This window comes from Salvelinus alpinus, chromosome 17 (genome assembly GCF_045679555.1).
Source record: "Salvelinus alpinus chromosome 17, SLU_Salpinus.1, whole genome shotgun sequence".
Taxonomy (NCBI): domain Eukaryota; kingdom Metazoa; phylum Chordata; class Actinopteri; order Salmoniformes; family Salmonidae; genus Salvelinus; species Salvelinus alpinus.
In genome coordinates, this window is record NC_092102.1 from 30,901,997 (window position 1) to 30,924,078 (window position 22,082).

The window sequence follows — 22,082 nt, forward strand, 5'->3', positions numbered from 1 at the left end:
ACAAGTAAATAATAAAAATAGCAAAAAGCATAATTATTATAGATGGAAAAAGCACATATAGCATCATGAATTAAATGCATTTGCCTACTCTTATATTCATTGTGTAAGGAGAACTAAGCAAAGTACAGCCTTTGGGTGTTTAGAATGGCCCCAGTCAGTGTTTTGCATTATTGCTGGGATGGAATTTGTGTATGAGTGTGTGTGTGTGTGTGTGGGCCTGTAGCCAAACAAACAGTATTTTGTGGATACTAGATTTAGTTTTAGTTAGTTTATCTAAAGTTTTATGGGTTTATTTATGAAGATTGAATGTGTAATCCTTGAGCAATACCTCATAAGCCTGCTAACACAGCTGAGTTCTACAGGACCAAGGTTTTACCAAATCCCTGCATGACTAAACGTTGGACCCTCCCTCTATATATGACCTGTTTATTTCCAGTCAGAATAGCTCAGACAGAAAATATTATACTGATAATAATCCTTATTACTTAACAGATGTAATCTGGTTCAAATATGAATGTTTGCTAGAACAACTTTAAATTATCATTCTTATGGAGACAGGACTATATTATTCTGACATAAATAGGGTTGTCAGCCCCTAGTGGTGAAAAGTGGTAGAGCATTCAGCTGTATACGAGGAACAAGAACATGGGGGGAAAATGACATGTCATATCAATCAAACCTTAAATTATGGAAGCCTCTATGTTCAATACCCACACAACAGTGACACATAAGATATTCTGATGTCACAGAGCATCACAGACTATGAACTCAGCCCTCACAGTCACCAGGAATAGCAAGCAATGCCAATCATTCAGGCCATAGATAACACAATTACAGTTCCTAAGCCAATCAACCTGTAGATCTAGCTCAATATCAATGAGAAGACTCTTTTCCATCAAGTTAAATAAGACACATACGTTCTGCTCAGTTGTGTCGTTGGCAGTTCTCTCCTCGCATTCAGGAGCATGGCACTGAACAGTGTAATCATATCAAGGGAGATTCATGTTGGGCTGAAGAAACACTGTTTCCAACAGCACTCCGCCCTTTTCATCACAATCCCGCCTCCCCTTTCCTCTTACTTTCTTTGACCCGTTGACTCATACTTGAAGTCTTTTGCATTCCCATCTACATTCAAATACTGCAGTTCTTATTCTCTTGTACTTCCCTAAGCTAGACTCCTGACAAGAGAAAGAAATGCATCAACAATTGTCATGGTGTAGGTCAAGACCAAAATGCAAAGACAAATACCCCAAAGATGCACGCTCTAATAACATAAACCACAACTGTGTATATGTGTACAAAAAAGCTATGTGGTGAAGTAGAATGCCTGTGTCTGGGTTAAATGAGAAAATACATCACCCTGGATGGAAAACAACAAAGACTGAATTGAATACAGTCATGATGCATGTTATAGATTCAATCAAAAGTAGAATAGAACTGATGATTAAAGGTTAAAAGTAGTGAAGTAACAGTACAGGGCACTGTATGAGGAGATGAAGAACTGTCTAAGGACAGTGGACATGACTCAAGACAGGGCTAAAGGCAGATGAATGAGATGTGGTTGTATCTGGTGTAGGTTTGTCCTTGCCGTCGTGATTGGGTGTAAGGACAGTCCTCTTGCTGTCTGCACCAAAAAAACTTTATTTTGCAGAGCTCCTCTTCTGAAAGTAGAAACCCATGTTTGATGTACATAATACATGAAAACTAGGGCACTGAAGTGAAAATGTAATACTGTACAGTCTGCCTCTGTTGTGGAACACTAGGAAGGACCCCAAAACAATACCATTTTTTGATTGTTGTTTTCGTTAGCAAAATAAAAGATTAATGTAGAAACAAGCAATGTTTTGCATTTGGATATTTTTCCATCACCCTTTACCTTAAAGCTAAAAATGGTAAATAAACACTCACCCTTCAAAATGTTGTTTACAGAAGTCACTAATGAAACAAAACCTAATTGAAAAGGATTTAAGTTCTAGCAATACGCACACTATATCAAGTGTACAATTTGTGTCTTTGATTCTAATAAAATACTTTAAAAAAATCCATAAACATTTCATATATGTATCTTTCTTTTGGTATATGGATCCAAAAATAAGCATTTAAATCATAAAGGAGAGTTGGGGGAGAGAAATAAAAATCCAAATCTACGAATGGTTGTCCTCCTTCCCTGGAGAGATGGGGGAAACTGGCCAAGCTATACAGCGCAGTATAACACCCACTTTAGCTCATTATACACGTACAGCCGTGATCAAGGCACAAGGATCTTCTATTTTTTCAATAAAGTTGTACAAAATAATACACTTTACAGTCTGTACAAGAATAATAGTTCAGCAGTAAAGTAAAGACAGACATACACATAGCCTTGGAAGGAGGGGTGGAAGGGGGGTTGACAACATGAGTAAAGAATAGAATCCCATTTATCATTATCTTCCTCTTTTTTTAAATTTCAGGATTACTTTTTTCTTTAAAAACAAAGCAAAGAGCATTGCCAGTAAAGTAACAGTGCAGGGTATGAGGTGAGGTTAAGAGAGTGGCCAGGGAAAAGGGGTGATGAGAGAGGGGCACAATGGCACAACAGTTTACACAGACAAAACAACTGGAGACAGAAACAGGGCTGATCGGACTTCTCTTCACTTATATGGTACTGTATGTTTTTTGCACTCCGTTGAGTTCTGTGAACGTTGGCCTTTTTCCTCCCGCTGCTGTACAAACAAGGCAAAGTCATGTGACAATCCTGTGAGCGTCATGGTGTCCAAGCTCCACCAAATTGACATAGATATTCCCCTCCCCCCATGCCCTGCCCACCACGATGCTTCTCTGGTTCATTGTCAGTCATCAACGTTGCTCCTAGTAGGTATCTTGACTGTGAAGTCATTGAAATCACTGAGCCAGTCAATCTGTGGCTGCAGACAGTAAACAGCTAAGACTCTGAGCTCACCCAGTCCAGGACCATGTAGTCGAGTAAAAGCGTGTTCTTTTTCAGAACAGCAAGCAGTTATCGGAGGGTAAATTTGAGAACAAGTGTGTCTAAGTGTGTGTGTCTCAAAATATAAACTAATGGTGTGAAAGAGAGAGTTCGGTGTTATGTCAGCATGTACACGCTTGTGTGTGGTGAAATGGGTTCGAGTCCTGAGCACAGTGCTAAAGTGCAGTGGAGTTCAGCTGATCTGGCTTGGATGTATTCTGTGTTTTGCAGTATTTCAATAGTCTTTCCAGGTTACTCTGTAGCTCATGTCTAGTTTGACTTCAGGAGTCCCCAAGAGTACACCGAGTTAGGAGCAGGTCGACAGGGGTGGGTTTCAGGGGGGTCAGGGAGATACTGGAGGTGGAGGTTCAGAGTCTGTGTTGCAGCCCCCTCCCATCACAAGAGCTCGTACTGCCGAAGGTGCATCCTCTGAATGATGTCCCGACAGTCGTTGAAGACCCGGCGGATGTTTTCCGTGTCGACGGCACAGGTAAAATGGGGGTAACAATAGTGCCTGCCGTCTCCACTGGCTGTGCTGATCCTCTGAAATCACACAGAGGAATACTACCACCATCAGGACATCATCCACTTGACTCAATAACAAATCTAACATGAAGACAATGCTAACATATCCAATACAAGCAAGTCATCTCATTTGGCATCTTTGGTTTTGATTGGATCCTATTTTGTAATCAATAACATAAGATTCTATATAACATTAACAGGGGAAACATTGTATTTCTGCACTTACCAGGAACTCATCTCGTATGAAGTACTTTGCCCTCGTGACGCGTGGATCCTCCCCTGGTTCTGGTGTTGCTATAGAATAGTAAGTGACTGATGAGTGTTATGATTGGATTCTAGTACACCATTACACATTTTCAGTGTCACTGATCGCTATGATGATTACTTATCAGCCTACAGGAAAGAACATTCAAGAGCCATCTAACATGGTTAAAAGTAGAAGCACTGTGTGCGTGTGTGTCGCCGTGTGTGTATGTGTGCGCACCGTGTGTATGTACAGTAAACATCCAGTCAAGTGTAACAACTTCTCACCATCATCCGGTGTGGTGTAGCGTGCAAACTCTGGGAAGTACTCTTCAATTTTTGATTTCCCAGCCAACACCTTCTCTGCTAGCAGGTCCTGTTTGTTGAGGAATAGGATGACAGAAATGGTCCGCAGCCACCTAAAAATAGAAACCCACACACACAGAGAGGCTGGCTAAATACACTGGTAACAACAGGCTAAATACACTGGTAACAGGCTAAATACACTGGTAACAGGCTAAATACACTGGTAACAAGCAGTCAGTGGTCATTTACGACTAGCAAATTGTACATTATTATGATGAGTATTTCAATAAAACAGAGGAATAGAATAAAACTCCATTGATTCCATAAATGTTTGTGGGGAGGGGGTGTCATGGGTTGTGCTTGTGTCACCTGTTGTTCCAGATGTTCTTGAATAGATTCAGAGCCTCCTGCAAACGGTTGGTCTGATTGTCCTCCCGGATCACCATGTTGTAGCTGCTACTGGCCACCACGAAAATAATGGCTGTTACATCTGTGGGGAAGACAGAGGGAGGAGGGACTCAGACAACCTGGTTTTGTTAAGCGAAATCAATGGCACAGTCAAAAGGCAATTAGCTTTAAGGCTAAGGCCGAAACACACAGTAATGGCAGAAAAAGCAAAGGTGATAAAATACAGGAAACCTTTAGTAGAACAGGGCTACAGACTATGGAGGACCCGTCTAGAACCCCCCAAAAAGTATCAATGAGAATGAATTGTGTTTATGAGTGATTCTCTATTGGATTGGCTAGATCAAATGGCAAAACAAATGTTACCGTTAAAGCATTGGATCCATTTCCGACGTTCATCCCTTTGACCACCAACGTCAAACATGCTGTGGAAGAGAGGTCAGTGCGATAAATATACCACACATTACGACCTTGTGGCGTAGTAATGAATCACATGTAAGCTGCACTGTAAGGACTCATACACGTCTAAAGGGCTGAGTTGGAGGTTGATCTTCAGGTAACCAAATCGGATGATAAACCTGGGTTATACTCACTGAAAATTTACTTTGTCCACCTGAAATCTGGTCTCAAAGATCCCAGAGGTGAGCACTCTGCATCTCAGTAGGTCCTGAGAGAAAGACGGGAGTCATTCATCTGTGTTATATTTCATCAGTATTATGAAAGGAAGTTGATGGAGGACAGTAGGGATGTGTATCAAATGGAGGACGTTGGCCAAAAGTAGTGCACTATAGAGGGGATAGGGTGCCATTTGAGACGTATCCCTGGGCCTCTGATGATGGTGGCTTTGAGACCACGGAAAGTCACCTGATCAGTGGGAGTGTAGTCACTCCGTTTCACAATGTCAATCTTGTCTAGAAAGCTGAGGAGAGAAAAAAATAACAGATTTAGAAGGATGACCAGGACAGGACAAAATGGCTGAATTCAGTCAGCAGGGGCAGTGAAAAAGCATGATGAGGAGCTTGTCTTGGTTTGTGTACAGGTAGAGACCACTGAGCTCAATAGAATTATATACACCTGTGTTTCGCCAACTGTTTTGTAGCAGGGAGGGACTGACCTGTGGTAAGCCATCGCTCCTTCCTCTTTGGAGGACGACTTAGTCAGTTTCTTTCTAAGACTTGAGAACTAAGTCAGTGTCAGCTAACTAAATGAGCAGCCAGTTAGTAACATCCCAGGGACCAGTGTCTGTCCAGGAACAAGGCAGTTGAGAGAAACACCAACATAGACTTCCTTGGTACAGACACTTACAGCTGAGAGGAATAGCAATGGTTCTGGAGTCATACTGACTTTGAGACTAATGTCCAATTCCATGACATACACTGAGTATACCAAACATTAGGAACACCTTTCCTAATATTGAGTTGCACCCATGCTGATCCAATATTTCCCAAAGTTGTGGGAAGCATCTGGCTGGATGTCCTTTGGGTTGTGGACCATTCTTGATACACACAGAAAACTGTTGAGTGTGGAAAAACTCAGCACACATACCTTGTCTCAAGGTTTAAAAATCCTTATTTAACCTGTCTCCTCCCCATCATCTACACTGATTAAAGTGGATTTAACAAGTGACATCAATAATGGATCATAGCTTTCACCTGGTCAGTCTGTCATGGAAAGAGCAGGTCTTCCTGTCTTACTCAGTGTAGTTTACAACTGTTTAAACAGTACCTACAGAGTGTCTAATACAACTGAATGCCACAAACTGTACCAACAATGTGTGACAGCTGAATGCCGGTCTCCCAAGCATACTGAACACAGAGGAATGCCGAGCCTCTGGATAACCAGAAATGTGACAGGGAGGGGTGAAATGTGACAGGTCTAAGTACAGGTAAGACATGGCAGTAATGAGTCGGCACTCACTGGGAGAGACAAAGGTACTAGGAGAAACACACAGAGATTATGTGAGTGTGTAAGCGCTCATGTGCATTTACCATTCTTTGTTATGGCAACAAAGATGGCCAGAGATAACTATGCAGACTTCAGAAGAACACAGGTGGGGAGGTTAACTCTTACTCTTTCCTTTCCTACACGTTACTGAAGAATGTTGTAAAAGTTATAACTGTAAGCTCTCCTTTCACAAGGGTTCACACTCACAAACCTGACCTAGCCCATCAGCCTGAACCCAAACAGACATATACACATCTCTAAATTAGTCTCTGGCACTGGGAGATTGAATGAGTGTATTAGAGTGAGTGGGAAGGATAGAGTGGGAGGGCGATAGAGATTGAGGTAGGAAAGGCGTAGAGAGAGACGGAAGAAAGAGAGGGAGGGTGATAGGTAGGAAGGAAATGGTGAGAAAGACAGAAAGTGTGTGCATATGTGTGTTAAAGAGAGAGCGAGGGGGGAGAGAGAAAGAGTAGTCTGACATTACAGAGCAGATTCAAAAATAGCTCCCTAGTGCCCTGGCCTCCAGCATGGTTGCCATGGAGACAGAACCACAGGCTCTATAAATAGACTATCAGCTCAAAATCTTGTGTGACTGGAGTAGGGCCTGAGAGGGGGAGAAAGAAAAAGAGGGAGAGAACCAGAGAAAAAATTAGAAGGAGCAAGAGATTGAGAAAGATGGACTGGGAGAGAGGAAGTGGGAGGGAGAGAGCAGGAGAGAGGTATTGATAGAGGGAGTGGGAAAGAGTGAGAGAGAGGGAGGGAACAAAAGACTGGACTGGACTACCTGAACCACCTGAAGGGGTTGTCCTAGACTGTTAAGTAACACAATCAAATAAACAGCCCTCTTCAAACATTAGCAGAATATGAATTTTTTATACAATCAGCTCAAATCAAATACCACTATAACAGATTTAACTCTGACGCTCCAGTCACTGTGGTTTACTTCCCCCTCCTCCCCTGTTCCCCTCCAACCGCTGGTGAAATCTCTGTCTCTCCCTTTTTATGACTCAGGACCTGCCATTTTTGGTCCCTGTTGCTGCAAATATCCTACATCACAGATGCGGAGCCACACAACAGTTGGAAAAGAAAGCAGAGGAAGAGAACGTGTGCGAGAGAGTACGAGGGACAGCGTGAAAGAGAGCAAGAGAAAGAAAGTGAGGAGAGAGCAAGAGAATGAAAGAGAGAGGCAGAGAGAGACACAGCCAGAGGTGGCAGTGTTGATGCAGAAAGCTCTGGTGATGTCATACTGTGGTGTGTGTGCACAGACACGATGAGGAGCTGCGGAGGAAGAGTATGCACTCAAGATGACTTCCATGACACAGAACTCTGCTACTACACATCATTTTCAGGCAGAATACTTGCCTGTTATCTTGCCATGTTGTCATTGAAAATCAGAACAGGTCTCTCTAGGAAATTGCTTTTTACAATAAAGTTTTGATGAGATTAAATACATTTTAGATTTGGGGTTTACAAACCTTAGCTGGTATTTTATCAGCCTGCTAAATCTGAGCATGCCAGCCTTGAACTTCAGTCCCATGTGTGCCTCTAATCGTTGGCTTAGAGTGTTTGTTTTCAACAACACAGGCCTGTACAAGGGCACTGTAGCTATTCAAGACAGTTGGTTCCCTCTCGGCGGTGCAGTGCAGTGCATACTTACTACTGCGCACAGTCGATCAGCTGGTACTCATTGGATCTCTCAAAACACGCCCTCACGCCCTCATCCTGCCAGAGAGTCTTTGCATTTTCATAAAACTCCTGAGAGAGAGAGAGCGATATAAGGACAGAGAGTAAACGAAAGAAGAGGGGCAGTGGAAGAGAGAAAGATGAAGCGATTAATTCACATGGTACAATAACAATACATCGACTAAATTAAAGCAAGTAGAAAAGGAGGACTGTCCATCATCCATGTCATGATTGAGGGCACTGATGTGCCACATCTTTATTTACATTCCAATGGGGCAGCACACCTATTAGATCTAGCATTTATTGACAGGACAACAGGTTCTGTGGCCAGTGAGGGTAACTGCCAAGGGGAGTTTCAATATAGGAAAAACAAAGTGGCATGGTCAGGCTGATGAAATTAAAGAATATGCCTTTAAAAATGAAAAAAAACAAGGCATGTTTTTACAACCTTTCCTTTAATGAGGAGAAATAAAGATGACATATGGTCGACAGGCTAGGGAGGGTCAGTTGACTCATAATCACGTCAAAATCTCATAACATTGAATAAATCATATTTCATTACATTGATTTAGCAAACAAAAGCTGTGCGAGTGTAATGATTCCAGTCAACTGGCATATCTAAAGGCCAATCTGTTACTTCCTTGTTTGATATCTGTTGCATAAAGTGGGAATGTCCACATAGCTTATTAAGGACCAAAGTGACCACCCCATGGACAACATTCAAAGGGCTAAAAAGCATATAGAAAGGCAGACATACTCATCATCTCCCTCCATTTGGACCATGGAACAAGAAACCCTGTCATGTATAAAACAACATCTTATGGACAACTGGACCTTTGTGGAACAATGTGTCTGCACACACTTGCATAACATTTAGGTTTGCTGTCCGATATATTTGTCCCACCGTTCGGCTGGCTTGGGTTACTTGGATTTTTATAACTCTTCCTGCATCCACTCCATAAAAGAGCACTCATCATGTGTCTTAGTAACAGAGTCCTCCTTTATCATCAGTCATGCGCTTAAGAAAAAAAATAAAAACTCCTCTCTAGGAACTGCTCATTGCATTACAGCAGCCAACCCAGAATCCTTTGGGGCTACAACTCAATGCTATATTGTTTCTCTCTGCTCACTGGCTTGTCTGATCTAAGTTTTTTCCATTTCATCCTTTGGTATGGCCTTTTTTCAAATACACAAAGGCTTGTGTTGTTTTGCTAAGTATATCACAGGGAGTTTGATCTTGCTTTAAGTATTTTATTTTATTTTAAAAGCAACTGGTTGCCTTTTCCTGGTTAATAAACAACCATCTATTACGTTCTGCACATGATCATGTGCTATGTAAAATACATCTGAATGGGAATGTCCCCTCTGGCATTCTAACTCTATGGTCAACTGCACTACAAAAGCGTCATGTAGCCTGAGACAGGATAAGGAAGTGAGGAGCCTGGTAGCTTTGAATTTGAGAAAATTTACATTTTAGTGGCGTTAAGAAAAACAACCTATAAAGCAGAGGTCGGCAACGGGCCAAAACCATTCTAATCAGTCGATTAATCAGCAGTCTGAAAACAAGTCCCATACCACAACAACGCATTTAAACATGAAATGAACTGGAAGTGAACAGCCCAGACAGTAGATATCCATACAAACGTCCCCCACCTCTAGCCACCCTCTTCCTTTTCCTCACCCTCTGTTTTTTTTTCTATCTGTACTCTGAGATTAGGTGACCAGTAGAACCGGTTCCCCCTCAGCCCTGGGGGGTGCCAGAGAAGAGGGAGGGAGGGAGGCTTTGCCAACAGTATTACACTGTCTGACCAGAGTCATTCAACTCTCCTCCATCCGGAACGAAATCGCAGACTCAAACACCACAGAGCAAGACAGCAGTCAATCACATCCCTTTCGGGGGCCTCCCGGGTGGCGCAGTGGTCTAGAGCACTGCATCGCAGTGCTATGCTGCGCCACCAGAGTCTGGGTTCGCGCCCAGGCTCTGTCGCAGCCGGCCGCGACCGGGAGGTCCGTGGGGCGACGCACAATTGGCTTAGCGTCGTCCGGGTTAGGGAGGGTTTGGCCGGTAGGGATATCCTTGTCTCATCGCGCTCCAGCGACTCCTGTGGCGGGCCGGGCGCAGTGCGCGCTAACTGAGGGGGGCGGGTGCACGGTGTTTCCTCCGACACATTGGTGCGGCTGGCTTCCGGGTTGGAGGCGCGCTGTGTTAAGAAGCAGTGCGGCTTGGTTGGGTTGTGCTTCGGAGGACGCATGACTTTCGACCTTCGTCTCTCCCGAGCCCGTACGGGAGTTGTAGCGATGAGACAAGATAGTAATTACTAGCGATTGGATACCACGAAAATTGGGGAGAAAAGGGGATAAAAAAAAAAATTAAAAAAAAATCACATCCCTTTCACACGTAGGCCTACACACCCAAACTCAGATAGAGAGATGTTATGGCAGGTGTGCTAGGCCCAGAAGAAGGACAAAGCAATCTTCAATGACAGTCTATGGTGCAATGGTAGAGAAGCAACTATCCAACTGTAATAGTTCATTTTCTTTCAGCCTAAGACTCATAAGGGGATCTAAATTAAAGCATAATAACAGCTAAATAGATGTTAACATTTTGTTGAGTGACAACATGTCGTCTGTCCTAGAGATAAGTAAAACTATCTCTAGGACACTATGGGCCAAATTCAATAAAAAAAAACGTTAACAAGGTTTCTGTGATCAATATAAAACAAAGTTATTGGATGCACTTATAAATCCATTATAAATTCAATGGATTATGTTTATCCAGAAACCTGGTACCTGCTTAGCTTGAATAGTGTCCTATGTCCCTCCCAGCCAAGTCCTAACAGCCTGACAACTACCAGCAAGCACCCTGTTGTTCAGGTTGGCATCCCAGTGTGACACAGAAACATGTGGGTACCAGAGAGAGGTATTTAGGGGTGTTACAGGCAATCAGAGACCTCCAGGCCTTCCCCTCAGGGCAGTCAATTAGCTAACAGGCATCGCATCGAGGCCCTACCCACTAATTTTGTATTTTATTTGACCTTTATTTAACTAGAAAAGTCAGTTAAGAACAATTTTCAATGACAGCCTATGAACAGTGGGTTAACTGCCTTGTTCAGGGGCAGAACGACAGATTTTTACCTTGTCAGCTCGGGGATTCGATCTGCAACCTTTCGGTTACTAGTCCAACGCTCTAACCACTAGGCTACCTGCCGCCCCATCAATTACTATACTGTACCACAACCCACAGAGATACCAGAACCATGAGGCTTGCACCTGCAACAGGGACTACTGGATGGTCATTCCAAAGGGAACATATACAGTACCAGTCAAAAGTTTGGACACACCTACTCATTCCAGGGTTTTCCTTTATTTTTTTCTATTTTCTACATTGTAGAACAATAGTGAAGACATCAATACTACGAAATAACACATATGGAGTCATGTAGTAAACAAAAAAGTGCTAAACAAATCAAAAAATATTTTATATTTGAGATTCTTCAACATAGCCACCCTTCGCCTTGATGACAGCTTTGCACACTCTTGGCATTCTCTCAACCAGCTTCATGAGGTAGTCACATGGAATGCATTTCAGTTAACAGGTGTGCCTTACTAAAAGTTAATTTGTGGAATTTCTTTCCTTCTTAATGCGTTTGAGCCAATCAGTTGTGTTATGACAAGGTAGGGGTGGGTGGTATACAGAAGATAGCCCTATTTGGTAAAAAACCAAGTCCAAATTATGGCAAGAACAGCTCAAATAAGCAAAGAGAAACGACAGTCCATCATTACTTAAAGACACGTAGTCAGTCAATCTGGAAAATGTAAAGAGCTTTGAAAGTTTCTTCATGTGCAGTCGCAAAAACCATCAAGCGCTTTGATAAAACTGGCTCTCATGAGGACTGCCACAGGAAAGGAAGACCCAGAGTTGCCTCTGCTGCAGAGGATAAGTTCATTAGAGTTAACTGCACCTCAGATTGCAGCTCAAATAAATGCTTCACAGAGTTCAAGTAACAGACAAATCTCAACATCAACTGTTCAGAGGAGACTGCGTGAATCAGGCCTTCATGGTCAAATTGCTGCAAAGAAACCACTACTAAAAGGACACCAATAATAAGAAGAGACTTGCTTGGGACAAGAAACACGAGAAATGGACCATTAGACCTGTGGAAATCTGTCCTTTGGTCTGATGAGTCCAAATTTGAGATTTTTGGTTCCAACCGCTGTGTCTTTGTGAGACGCAGAGTAGTTGAACGGATGATCTCCGCATGTGTGGTTCCCACCGTGAAGCATGGAGGAGGATGTGTGATGGTGTGGGAGTGCTTTGCTGGTGACACTGTCTTTGATTTATTTAGAATTCAAGTCACACTTAACCAGCAAGGCTACCACAGCATTCTGCAGCGATACACCATTCCCATCTGGTTTGCGCTTAGTTGGACTATCATTTGTTTTTCAACAGGACAATGACCAAAAACACACCTCCAGGCTATTTGACCAAGGAGAGTGATGGAGTGCTGTATCAGTGTCACGTCTATTCCTGCTCCTCCCCTCCGGCGTTCGATGTCGCTGGTTTACTAACCACCAGTGCTGGGAACCATCATCACGCGCACCTGGTATTCATCATTACGCGCACCTGCGCTTCATCATTAGGCACACCTGGACTCCATTACCTCACTCATTACCTCCCCTTTATCTGACACTCCCTTAGGTTCTTTCCCCAGGCAGTATTGTTTTCTGTTGTTCATGTCTAGACGCTACTCCTACGTTGTATCGTTCCATGTTTCTTGTTAAATTAAATTTACCACCTGCACCTGCTTCTTGACTCCCAGCATCTACGTTACATTCAGATGACCTGGCTTCCACAATCACCCGACCTCAACCAAATCAGATGGTTTGGGATGAGTCAGACTATAGAGGGAAGGAAAAGCAGCCAACAAGTGCTCAGCATATGTGGGAACTCCTTCAAGACTGTTGGAAATGCATTCCTCATGAAGCTGGTTGAGATAATGGCAAGAGTTGCAAAGCTGTCATCAAGGCAAAGGGTGGCTACTTTGAAGAATCTAAAATCTAAAATGTATTTTCATTTGTTTAACACTTTTTTGGTTACCGCATGATTCCATATGTTTTGATGTCTTCAATATTATTCTACAATGTAGATAGTTAAAATAAAGAAACTCTTGAATGAGTAGGTGTGTCCAAACTTTTTACTGGTACTGTACAAATGCTCACTCACACAGGTGTGTACATACATTAGAGTCCAACCGATATATTGGTTCACTGATATTATCGGCCGATATTGGCCTTTTAACGCTATATCAGTATCGGCCGATAATTCAACCGATATTAAATAAATATGATGAAAAAAGGGAATCTCATGCTTACCTGACCACTTGCGGCCATTCTCAGTATGTATCATTAATTTTACAATGTAAGAAATTAACATTTGAAGCATATTTTCTTGACCAATTGCTGTTTTAGATGTCAATTTCTGAGAATTCCGTGTGTAAAAATGTAACTTTTTAATTTCCCCGGCGTAAAACAGTATATTGGCAGATATCTAGTTATCGGTAAGTTTTGTCCCCTCAAATCATATTGATCGGGCTCTAACATACGTTAATGCAAAGACAATGTCTATCTATAATGATTTGTGTGTGTGGTAGAAACATTGTCATACTCACAGACGTGAATTCAAAGTCCTTCTGATTGACTAGGTTGAGGACGTATTGGATTCGGTATTGGTTGTGTTGACTGGCGAGCTGAACGGGAGGTGTCAGTGTACTCATAGCTGCTACTATGGTCTAAAGAGCGACACAAACAAACACATTCAATACAAATCAAGTGACAACACAGGATTGTCTTGGGGTATCTTATATTCAATGATAAAATATTCATGATTCATGCTTAGCTGTTTAGAATTTTTTATTCTACATAGTACCTACCTACAGAGACATGAACTACAAAGACTCAAACCGAAAACTCACCTCAATAGCTTCTTTAATATTATTCTTGATATCATGAATTTTCTGCTTCTTCTCTCTGCAAAAAAACAAAAACCTCAAAAGCTCAATCATCCATGTTGTAATTTTTTTTAAATATCATTGTCATACACAACAGATATGCTGATGATACAGCAAACAAAAAACAAACATGTATGTAGATAATAGTCCAACAGCTGGCATACATGCACAATTTCCCAATATCATTCCTTCTGAACCTGACAATGTTTATGACTGTGACACGTACATCTTCAACTATGTGAAACTCATATATTTAACAGGTCCCAGTCTCCCAGTGCCTACATTGGACTCTAATGAAAATGCTCTACCTGCCATGATAACTACAAATGATCAGACGTCAAACATCACTCCATCTTTCAGAGTGTAACTGAGCTGCAACAACCCATCAGTAGACTACAGTATCAGCTATCAAGTCAAATGCAATGGATTTTAACAAGCAATGGTGGAGTGCGCCAAACTGTAGGCTACGGGAAGCAACAGTGAGGGTCCTCCAACTGTCTCCAAATCTTTTTTCTGATTCAGATGATGCAAAGACAGATGTATTTTGTAGCGGGAAACATTTCACTAAGTTGAACACTGCCACTGATGTTTAGTTTATCCCAAGAACACAAACTGCATTTAAGTAGAGTAAGAGAGAGAATGTGTGTCAGAGAATGAGGTACATCAATAGAAAGAGAGAAATGGAAAGAAAAAGAAAGACAGAATAGGAAACAGCCAGCAGGAGGGCTTGTATCCCACACAGACATGGCCTCTAGTTTATTGGCTTGAGGTAGATTGAGAAGGCCCTGTTTACATTTTCAACATGATAGTCACTTTAAGGAAATCACATGGTTCTTACAAAATAGTGTGTGCGCACTTGTATGTGACTGTGTGTGTGTATATATGATGTGTGTGTGTGGAGAGAGAATACCCAATAACTATATATATATATATGGAGAAAGCATGTGTGATTATATACATCCTTTCCTATCTTTATCTAAGAAGATAAAATATACTTGGTCCAGTGTTTCACAAAGGCCTGGAACCTTATCAATGGAATTTACTGAATGCAAAAACAACATACTTCAGGATTTAGGGAATCTACCAAAAACCTCCAGCAATTCCTTATATTCCTTTTCCTTGTAGAGTATATGTTCCTCCAGGACTGACTACAAAACATTGCTGAGAAGTCACAGACACTGCCCTGCGCTGTATCCATTTGCAAATGCAATCCTTAAGTTTAAGTGATACACAGTACAGCTAAGTTATCACACAGACACAACCAACTAATCAATGAATGTCTGAAATGTCTAGGATGTGACCAAGTGATGAACTGAGCATATTCACACACACAAGATAGAGCGCTGCAGTTGTAAGTGTTGTGGAGTCACGAGATGGGTCACACGCAGCTGGGTGCCTTAGATGCTGATGTGCTCGTCTAGCACAAGCCACTCACACCACACCAGTGCCTGAACCTCCAAACCTAACCCCACAAACTGGAGATTAAACCATAACCCACCAATGCACAGATTCCTGAACCAACACCAGATTCGGGCCTAAACCCCCAACCAACCTACTCACCTGAGCCTAAACCTCCAACCACCAACGCACCAGGGCCTTGAAGCACCCGTCACCAACCAACGCACCAGGGCCTTGAAGCACCGATCCCCAAACAACGCCACAAGGCCTTGAAGCACCGGTCACCAACCAACGCACCAGGGCCTTGAAGCACCGGTCACCAACCAACGCACCAGAGCCTGAAGCACCCGTCACCAACCAACGCACCAGGGCCTGAAGCACCCGTCACCAACCAACGCACCAGGGCCTGAAGCACCCGTCACCAACCAACGCACCAGGGCCTGAAGCACCCGTCACCAACCAACGCACCAGGGCCTGAAGCACCCGTCACCAACCAACGCACCAGGGCCTGAAGCACCCGTCACCAACCAACGCACCAGGGCCTGAAGCACCCGTCACCAACCAACGCACCAGGGCCTGAAGCACCCGTCACCAACCAACGCACCAGGGCCTGAAGCACCCGTCACCAACCAACGCACCAGGGCCTGAAGCACCGGTCACCAACCAACGCACCAGGGCCTTGAAGCACCGGTCACCAACCAACGCACCAGGGCCTTGAAGCACCGGTCACCAACCAACGCACCAGGGCCTGAAGCACCGGTCACCAACCAACGCACCAGGGCCTTGAAGCACCGGTCACCAACCAACGCACCAGGGCCTTGAAGCACCCGTCACCAACCAACGCACCAGGCCCTGAAGCACCGGCCACCAACCAACGCACCAGGGCCTGAAGCACCGGTCACCAACCAACGCACCAGGGCCTGAAGCACCCGTCACCAACCAACGCACCAGGGCCTGAAGCACCCGTCACCAACCAATGCACCAGGGCCTGAAGCACCCGTCACCAACCAATGCACCAGGGCCTGAAGCACCGGTCACCAACCAACGCACCAGGGCCTGAAGCACCCGTCACCAACCAATGCACCAGGGCCTGAAGCACCGGTCACCAACCAACGCACCAGGGCCTGAAGCACCCGTCACCAACCAACGCACCAGGGCCTGAAGCACCCGTCACCAACCAACGCACCAGGGATTGAACTCCACAGCATTTGATTCTGAAGCAAGTTTAAGTCCTCGTCTTTACATCTGTCCATACAATCAGACTGATAATTCTTAAATTCTTAAATCGAAATCTAAGACTTCACATTAAAAACTAGGCGAGACACCTAGACAGTACATTATAGTGGCTATTGAACTGAGGGATACCATCAACTGTTACTAGCCTCTCATGTGCTGTGCACAGGTGAATCTAATGTGTGTTTTCTACAATTCAGATATTGCAAGACCAATACATTTTGGTTCCTTTGAGATTATTCCCCATCACTCTGCTTGTAAAGTCTCAAACCCTGATCTATATTCACAGTTGTAGAGCATAGTCTGGAGAAGGAAACCATACTTACTCTGCATTGAAGCCATTCACATGGAGGATTCGCATCTGTTTCACTATGGTGCTCTTCCCTGACTCACCAGCCCCTGTGGGTGGGGGGGGGAGATGGTTAGAAATATTTCATAGAGTACAGAGAAATGCCCTACCCTGACAGCCAACAGAGACGGCCATTTGGAATGTGATGCTCAGAAGTCTTCTACAAAACAACTAATTGTAAAGAGAGACACGTTCAAAGTGATGGTTCAGCACTTCAAACCTGTGAAATAAACATTAGGAAATATTCTAATTGAAATGGGTTATTATGCCACTTGACCGAGGTCTCACTCAGCACCAGTAGAGGCCAGGATTTGGAGGAAGTTGCTCTTAACCTCTGATCTAGGGTCAGATCATAGAGAATGATAAGAGGCCTCTAGTGGCCAAAAGGCCGTTTTAGCATGGGCAGCGCCATTGAGGGCTTCCACCATTTTAATATGGTCAGCTGGGTGGAACTTCCAACTTCATTGGCTGATTCCTCCTGGTGTCCCTGTTATGTGTAACCAGTTCATCAAGAGGCATCAGTTAATAGTGAAGAAGAAATTGACTACTTCTAAATGGATATAGCTTCAATGGCACTGCCCATGCCGTCAACAACGCCATAATGGCACGGATACAACGATGAGGCCTCTCTCTATGGGTCAGATATAGTTGTATCTTCCAGTTGGTTAAGGTCAGGATTTAGGTTTGATAAACTGATGTGGTAAGGGGTAACTTCTACCTTGAGCTTAAGACCACCTGTGTCTGAGTCAAACAACTTACAATAGTGGGAGGTTTGGTGAATCCACACATACAGTAAGATGTAAATGAATGGGTGCAATATCAACCTGTTGAAATCTACTAATGCAATAGTATTACCAGCTTCACTTATAACCAGGGATGTAATGGTACCACAAAGTAACACGTAAAACCTATCAAGTCGGATTTATTTTCGATTGGCTAGTTTAGGTGTGTGGACATCACCATGTGAGAATAACTAAGGAAGTTCTTCATCACAGATCCACTCGAATGCCTGATTCACACTATAGGGACAACCCAAACTGGACTGTGTTGGCTCTGATATTGTCTTTTCACACCGTTCTTTCCAGCACAGTTCTCGTGATGGATGCATAACTAGGCTAGCTCAGTACAGCTTGGTTTGAACCTATAGTGTGAATCAAGCATAAAGGTGTCAACAATAAACACATCTCATTGTCAAATCAAATAGATGACTGTAATGATGAAAGTGAACATCTTCTTTCCCATAGCAGTGATCTCAAATGTTACGAGCTTATCATGGTTGGTTCATGGTCTGATGTTTCCCCATAAACACTGTCCAACAAAATGCTTACTCACAAATAGGCCAAGATCTGATAACTTGCCAATGGCACACACAACAAAACATGTCATATCATATAAAAGTGCTATATCTAAAGCAGCATTGTAGTAAAGCTTTTGTTATGGTTAAATGTGAGTTCTGTTCCGCTTTCTTTAGTTACCACAACTTCCTCTCCAACAGAAATACCGCTATGTCATTCAATACACTAGGCATCAGGCAAATTATAATTAAGAGAGGACATTTTGACTGCTTTTACATGATAACAGTACCATGAGTACAGAAGTGTCAGTGGTAGAAATGTTCACCATTCATTAATTCACACATAGGCCCACCTTGAAATACACAGGCCTATGAATTTGAAAGTTGTCAAGCAGCTAGTAGTTCTGAAAACAAACCCACAACACACATGCAGAGCCTCAACACCCATGTTTGATATAGATTAGGCACGAGCTGTTACAATCACACAGGCTCAAGACTAAATGTATCAAATGTGAAGAAACAATAACAATGTAGCAATATGTAGACTTCAATTATGTTAGAGAATCAAGTCTAACTGATACCCAACTTAAACATCATACCAGCAACCATGTCACATATGAACAAGTTAAATGAGACTAGAGTGTAAGAGGAAGGCCTACAGAGACAACAATATCCTATATCACAACATCAAATAGTGTGCCATATAGGAATAGAAACAATGTTGCCAATGAGGCCTTGCCTAGAACACATCAGATTTCCTTCAACAAACTTACCCAAAAGTAGTAGCCTGTGAGTTGCTCTATATATCTGTTTGTCCTTCTGAAGTTGTTTCTCTATCTTTTTGTTTGCTTCTCTTTGTGACTTCTCCTCATTTCGCTGATCTTCAGTCTTGCTGTTGCCCAAACAACCCATCTTCCCGCAAGAAATAGAGTCCAGGGGAGGGGGAATGTGAAAAAATAAATAAACGAACTATTCTAGATCCCTCGGTTGACCCACGGAATTGAGAATAATATTAACGACATGTATACAGTCTTGTTGTTTAGTGTTACGTCGAACTAATCAGTTTTAAAACGTTGTCCTACCGCGCTTGTAATTATGTGTACATAATGCGTATTTTCAGTAGATCTTGCTGTCAGAGGGTAGGAGACTGTTGATGACGACACCCAGGCCGCCCTCTCACTTGGTCAATTCTGTTAGGGTTTTCCTTCTTCACATATAGTTTTTATATACCGATATTGATGACCATCCACAGATGTTAAGGTTGATTGAGGCTTTTACCTCTTTCACATTCAATTGAGGAGGGGATAAATAGCCTATTTTCATCTCACGAACAGCCCGGGTCTCACGTCTCACAGTTGCCTGTGACAGGGACCCAAACTCGGCATGACACAGAAACTCGGCTGTACACTGACATGGATCTTTTTGGCAAAAGTTATAATAAACATATTTTGGGGAAAGGCGTATTTTCTGTGTATTTCCTTAAAACGGCATTTCTCTACGCATAGCCTATAGATAAACTAGAGAAATAAAACTATATTAAGGCTACACTTAACGAACTACATGTGTAATATTTCCATTGCTTCCGTCTTCATTCAACTCCTTTTATATCCATAAGATGATCCTCGATCTAAACTGTGAGTCCGATTTTCAGTTTAGATCCCCGAAATAATTGAATTTTCCTGATTTTTCCCCGTTTCTGTGATGGCTGTTCTTTGCTGTTTTTTCTCAATCCAAAGGGCCTTCTCTGTCTTTTCTTTTGTTGCTGAAATGTGTACCCCTACTCACATCAGCAAGGTTCCTAATAGCGCTTTGATAGTCCCCAACACATTCTTAAATGGGTTCTGATTCTTCTAAACACGAAGAAAATACAAAAATCCTTCGAATGTTTCCAGTTTCTTGCATATTTCTTTTGAATTCGAATGGTAGGTAGAGCTTACATGTGCATATACATTCAGAAATATAACGCGGATTGTAATAACACATTCCACTATGACGGCAGTTCCCTCCTGGGCTGGTCGTGGGAGATAAAACACGGGAATAACCAATTATTGAAGGTATTATTTTCCCCTTTTTCTCCGGGAATAGCACATTGAGATAGACAGAGCAGAATAGATGGGGTGGGGCAAACAGCGCACATTGAACTCTGGGAAGGACCAGAGCTTCATCACATGATTGTACAGAACGTCAGCATGGTGAAATTCTGCGGAGAAAACGGCGCCCTCTTCAATGAAAGGGTAGACTGGGACCCTCAGCACTGGCCACTCGAATAACTGGGTCCTTTCCATTTCCCTATGTTTTGACGCGCAGTGGCACTATATTACCCAATTGATTTTAGAATATATGTTTCCAGTGTTTTTTATTATATATATGTTTTTAATCATCTCATGGGCAAACAGGTTCGTTTATGCTGCAGAGACATAGGACTTTAGCCTAGCCTAGTTGATGTTGGTAGTCATTTTTGGTACTGAGTAGACAGGGGTGTTTTTTCAATTGTGAATTATAATTGATTGTTTATTACTGGACTGGAAATGAAATAGAATGCTCTGAGCACTGATCAATCCCGTACAGTCTACATCTGTATATCCAGGGGTTACATAGGCTGAGTTCTGCCACTTCAGAATGGAACTATAGAATTATAATTCTGAATTATAATCCCAATTTTATTCTAATCCCAACTGTATGCTTTGATGGAATACAGCGTAGGCTACATTTGGGATAGAACATTTGTCCAATTTGGGTGACATTCTTACCCACACGACAAAGCCTTCCTCTGCCACAATGTAAGACTTTATCATTTCAGATCTCCAAGTCTGAATGTGAATCATGATTTCTATTATGAATCCATTTAATGGGCTGTATTTGGATATCCAATGGGACTCTTGGGTGTGTCACTGTCATTGTTTGGATTGTTTTATTTAATATCTTCCTGGAATTCCATTTGGACAGTTCTCTGTATATAGAATGTCATCAAATATTTCCCTGTCCATATTCTCAGTTTTGACTCAAAATCTCAATATATAGTTTTTCATCATCCCCAGTGGTTTGAAAGGTATTTAAATGAGACCATCTGGTATGTTCTATGCTCTAAAGATGTATTGGTGTTCACATTTATCAACATCTCATGACTTCCATGCCATTGTCACCATACATTGTGATAATGTGTAGCCTAGAGATCTGTGATGGTTTTAGCCTCTGTTGCTGTCACATCTTCTGGGCACTAGAGGGCAGTAATAACTTGGTTATTAAGGTATAATTAAGGTATAATACCATACACTACTACATTTCACGCTTTATTGTACAAATACAGTTTCAGCATATGGTAAAACACCTTATTCTATCCTTACTCCAGTGATTCATGATATAATGTACAAATCCCTTTGTCAGAGAGTTTATGGAAGATTTGACTATTCTATCTTAAATATGGTTGAGAAACACTCAATTTATGTCTGAACATTGTAGACTTCAAATTGTAAATTCACCACATTTAAAAGCGTTTGACTTGTAGGAGAAATATGGTTGAGAAACACTCAATTTATGTCTGAACATTGTAGACTTCAAATTGTAAATTCACCACCTCAAAAGCATTTGACTTGTAGGAGAGATTTTGGCCTACATATGTGGTTATTGTGTTGTGTTGTCAACAGTTTGTCTGTAAAAATACTTAAAAGTACAACTTAAGTCGTTTTTTGGGGTTGTCACGTGTGCTCTCTCTCCGGCCTCTAGGTCACC

General features: G+C 42.4%; 1 protein-coding gene across 1 annotated transcript; it reads right to left on the minus strand.

Moving 5' to 3' along the window:
• Positions 1-1,621: 1,621 nt before the first annotated feature.
• LOC139542768 (guanine nucleotide-binding protein G(s) subunit alpha-like) lies at positions 1,622-20,536 on the minus strand. The gene is made up of 12 exons (XM_071348585.1): positions 19,127-20,536; positions 17,037-17,109; positions 14,044-14,098; positions 13,741-13,860; positions 8,046-8,143; positions 5,309-5,363; positions 5,038-5,111; positions 4,811-4,869; positions 4,409-4,529; positions 4,022-4,152; positions 3,717-3,784; positions 1,622-3,508 (listed from the first exon to the last, which is right to left on the minus strand). Exons 1-12 carry the CDS (start codon positions 19,263-19,265, stop codon positions 3,362-3,364), a joined length of 1,140 nt encoding a protein of 379 aa, XP_071204686.1. The 5' UTR covers positions 19,266-20,536; the 3' UTR covers positions 1,622-3,361.
• Positions 20,537-22,082: the final 1,546 nt, after the last annotated feature.

Excerpts from the sequence above, each read along its gene's own strand:
- LOC139542768 (XM_071348585.1), bottom strand. The coding sequence starts at position 19,265 with ATGGGTTGTTTGGGCAACAGCAAGACTGAAGATCAGCGAAATGAGGAG. Across the intron at positions 13,861-14,043 it reads ATATTAAAGAAGCTATTGAG|ACCATAGTAGCAGCTATGAG; the intron begins GTGAGTTTTCGG and ends GTCGCTCTTTAG. Across the intron at positions 4,153-4,408 it reads AAGAACATCTGGAACAACAG|GTGGCTGCGGACCATTTCTG; the intron begins GTGACACAAGCA and ends TTCTATTTTTAG.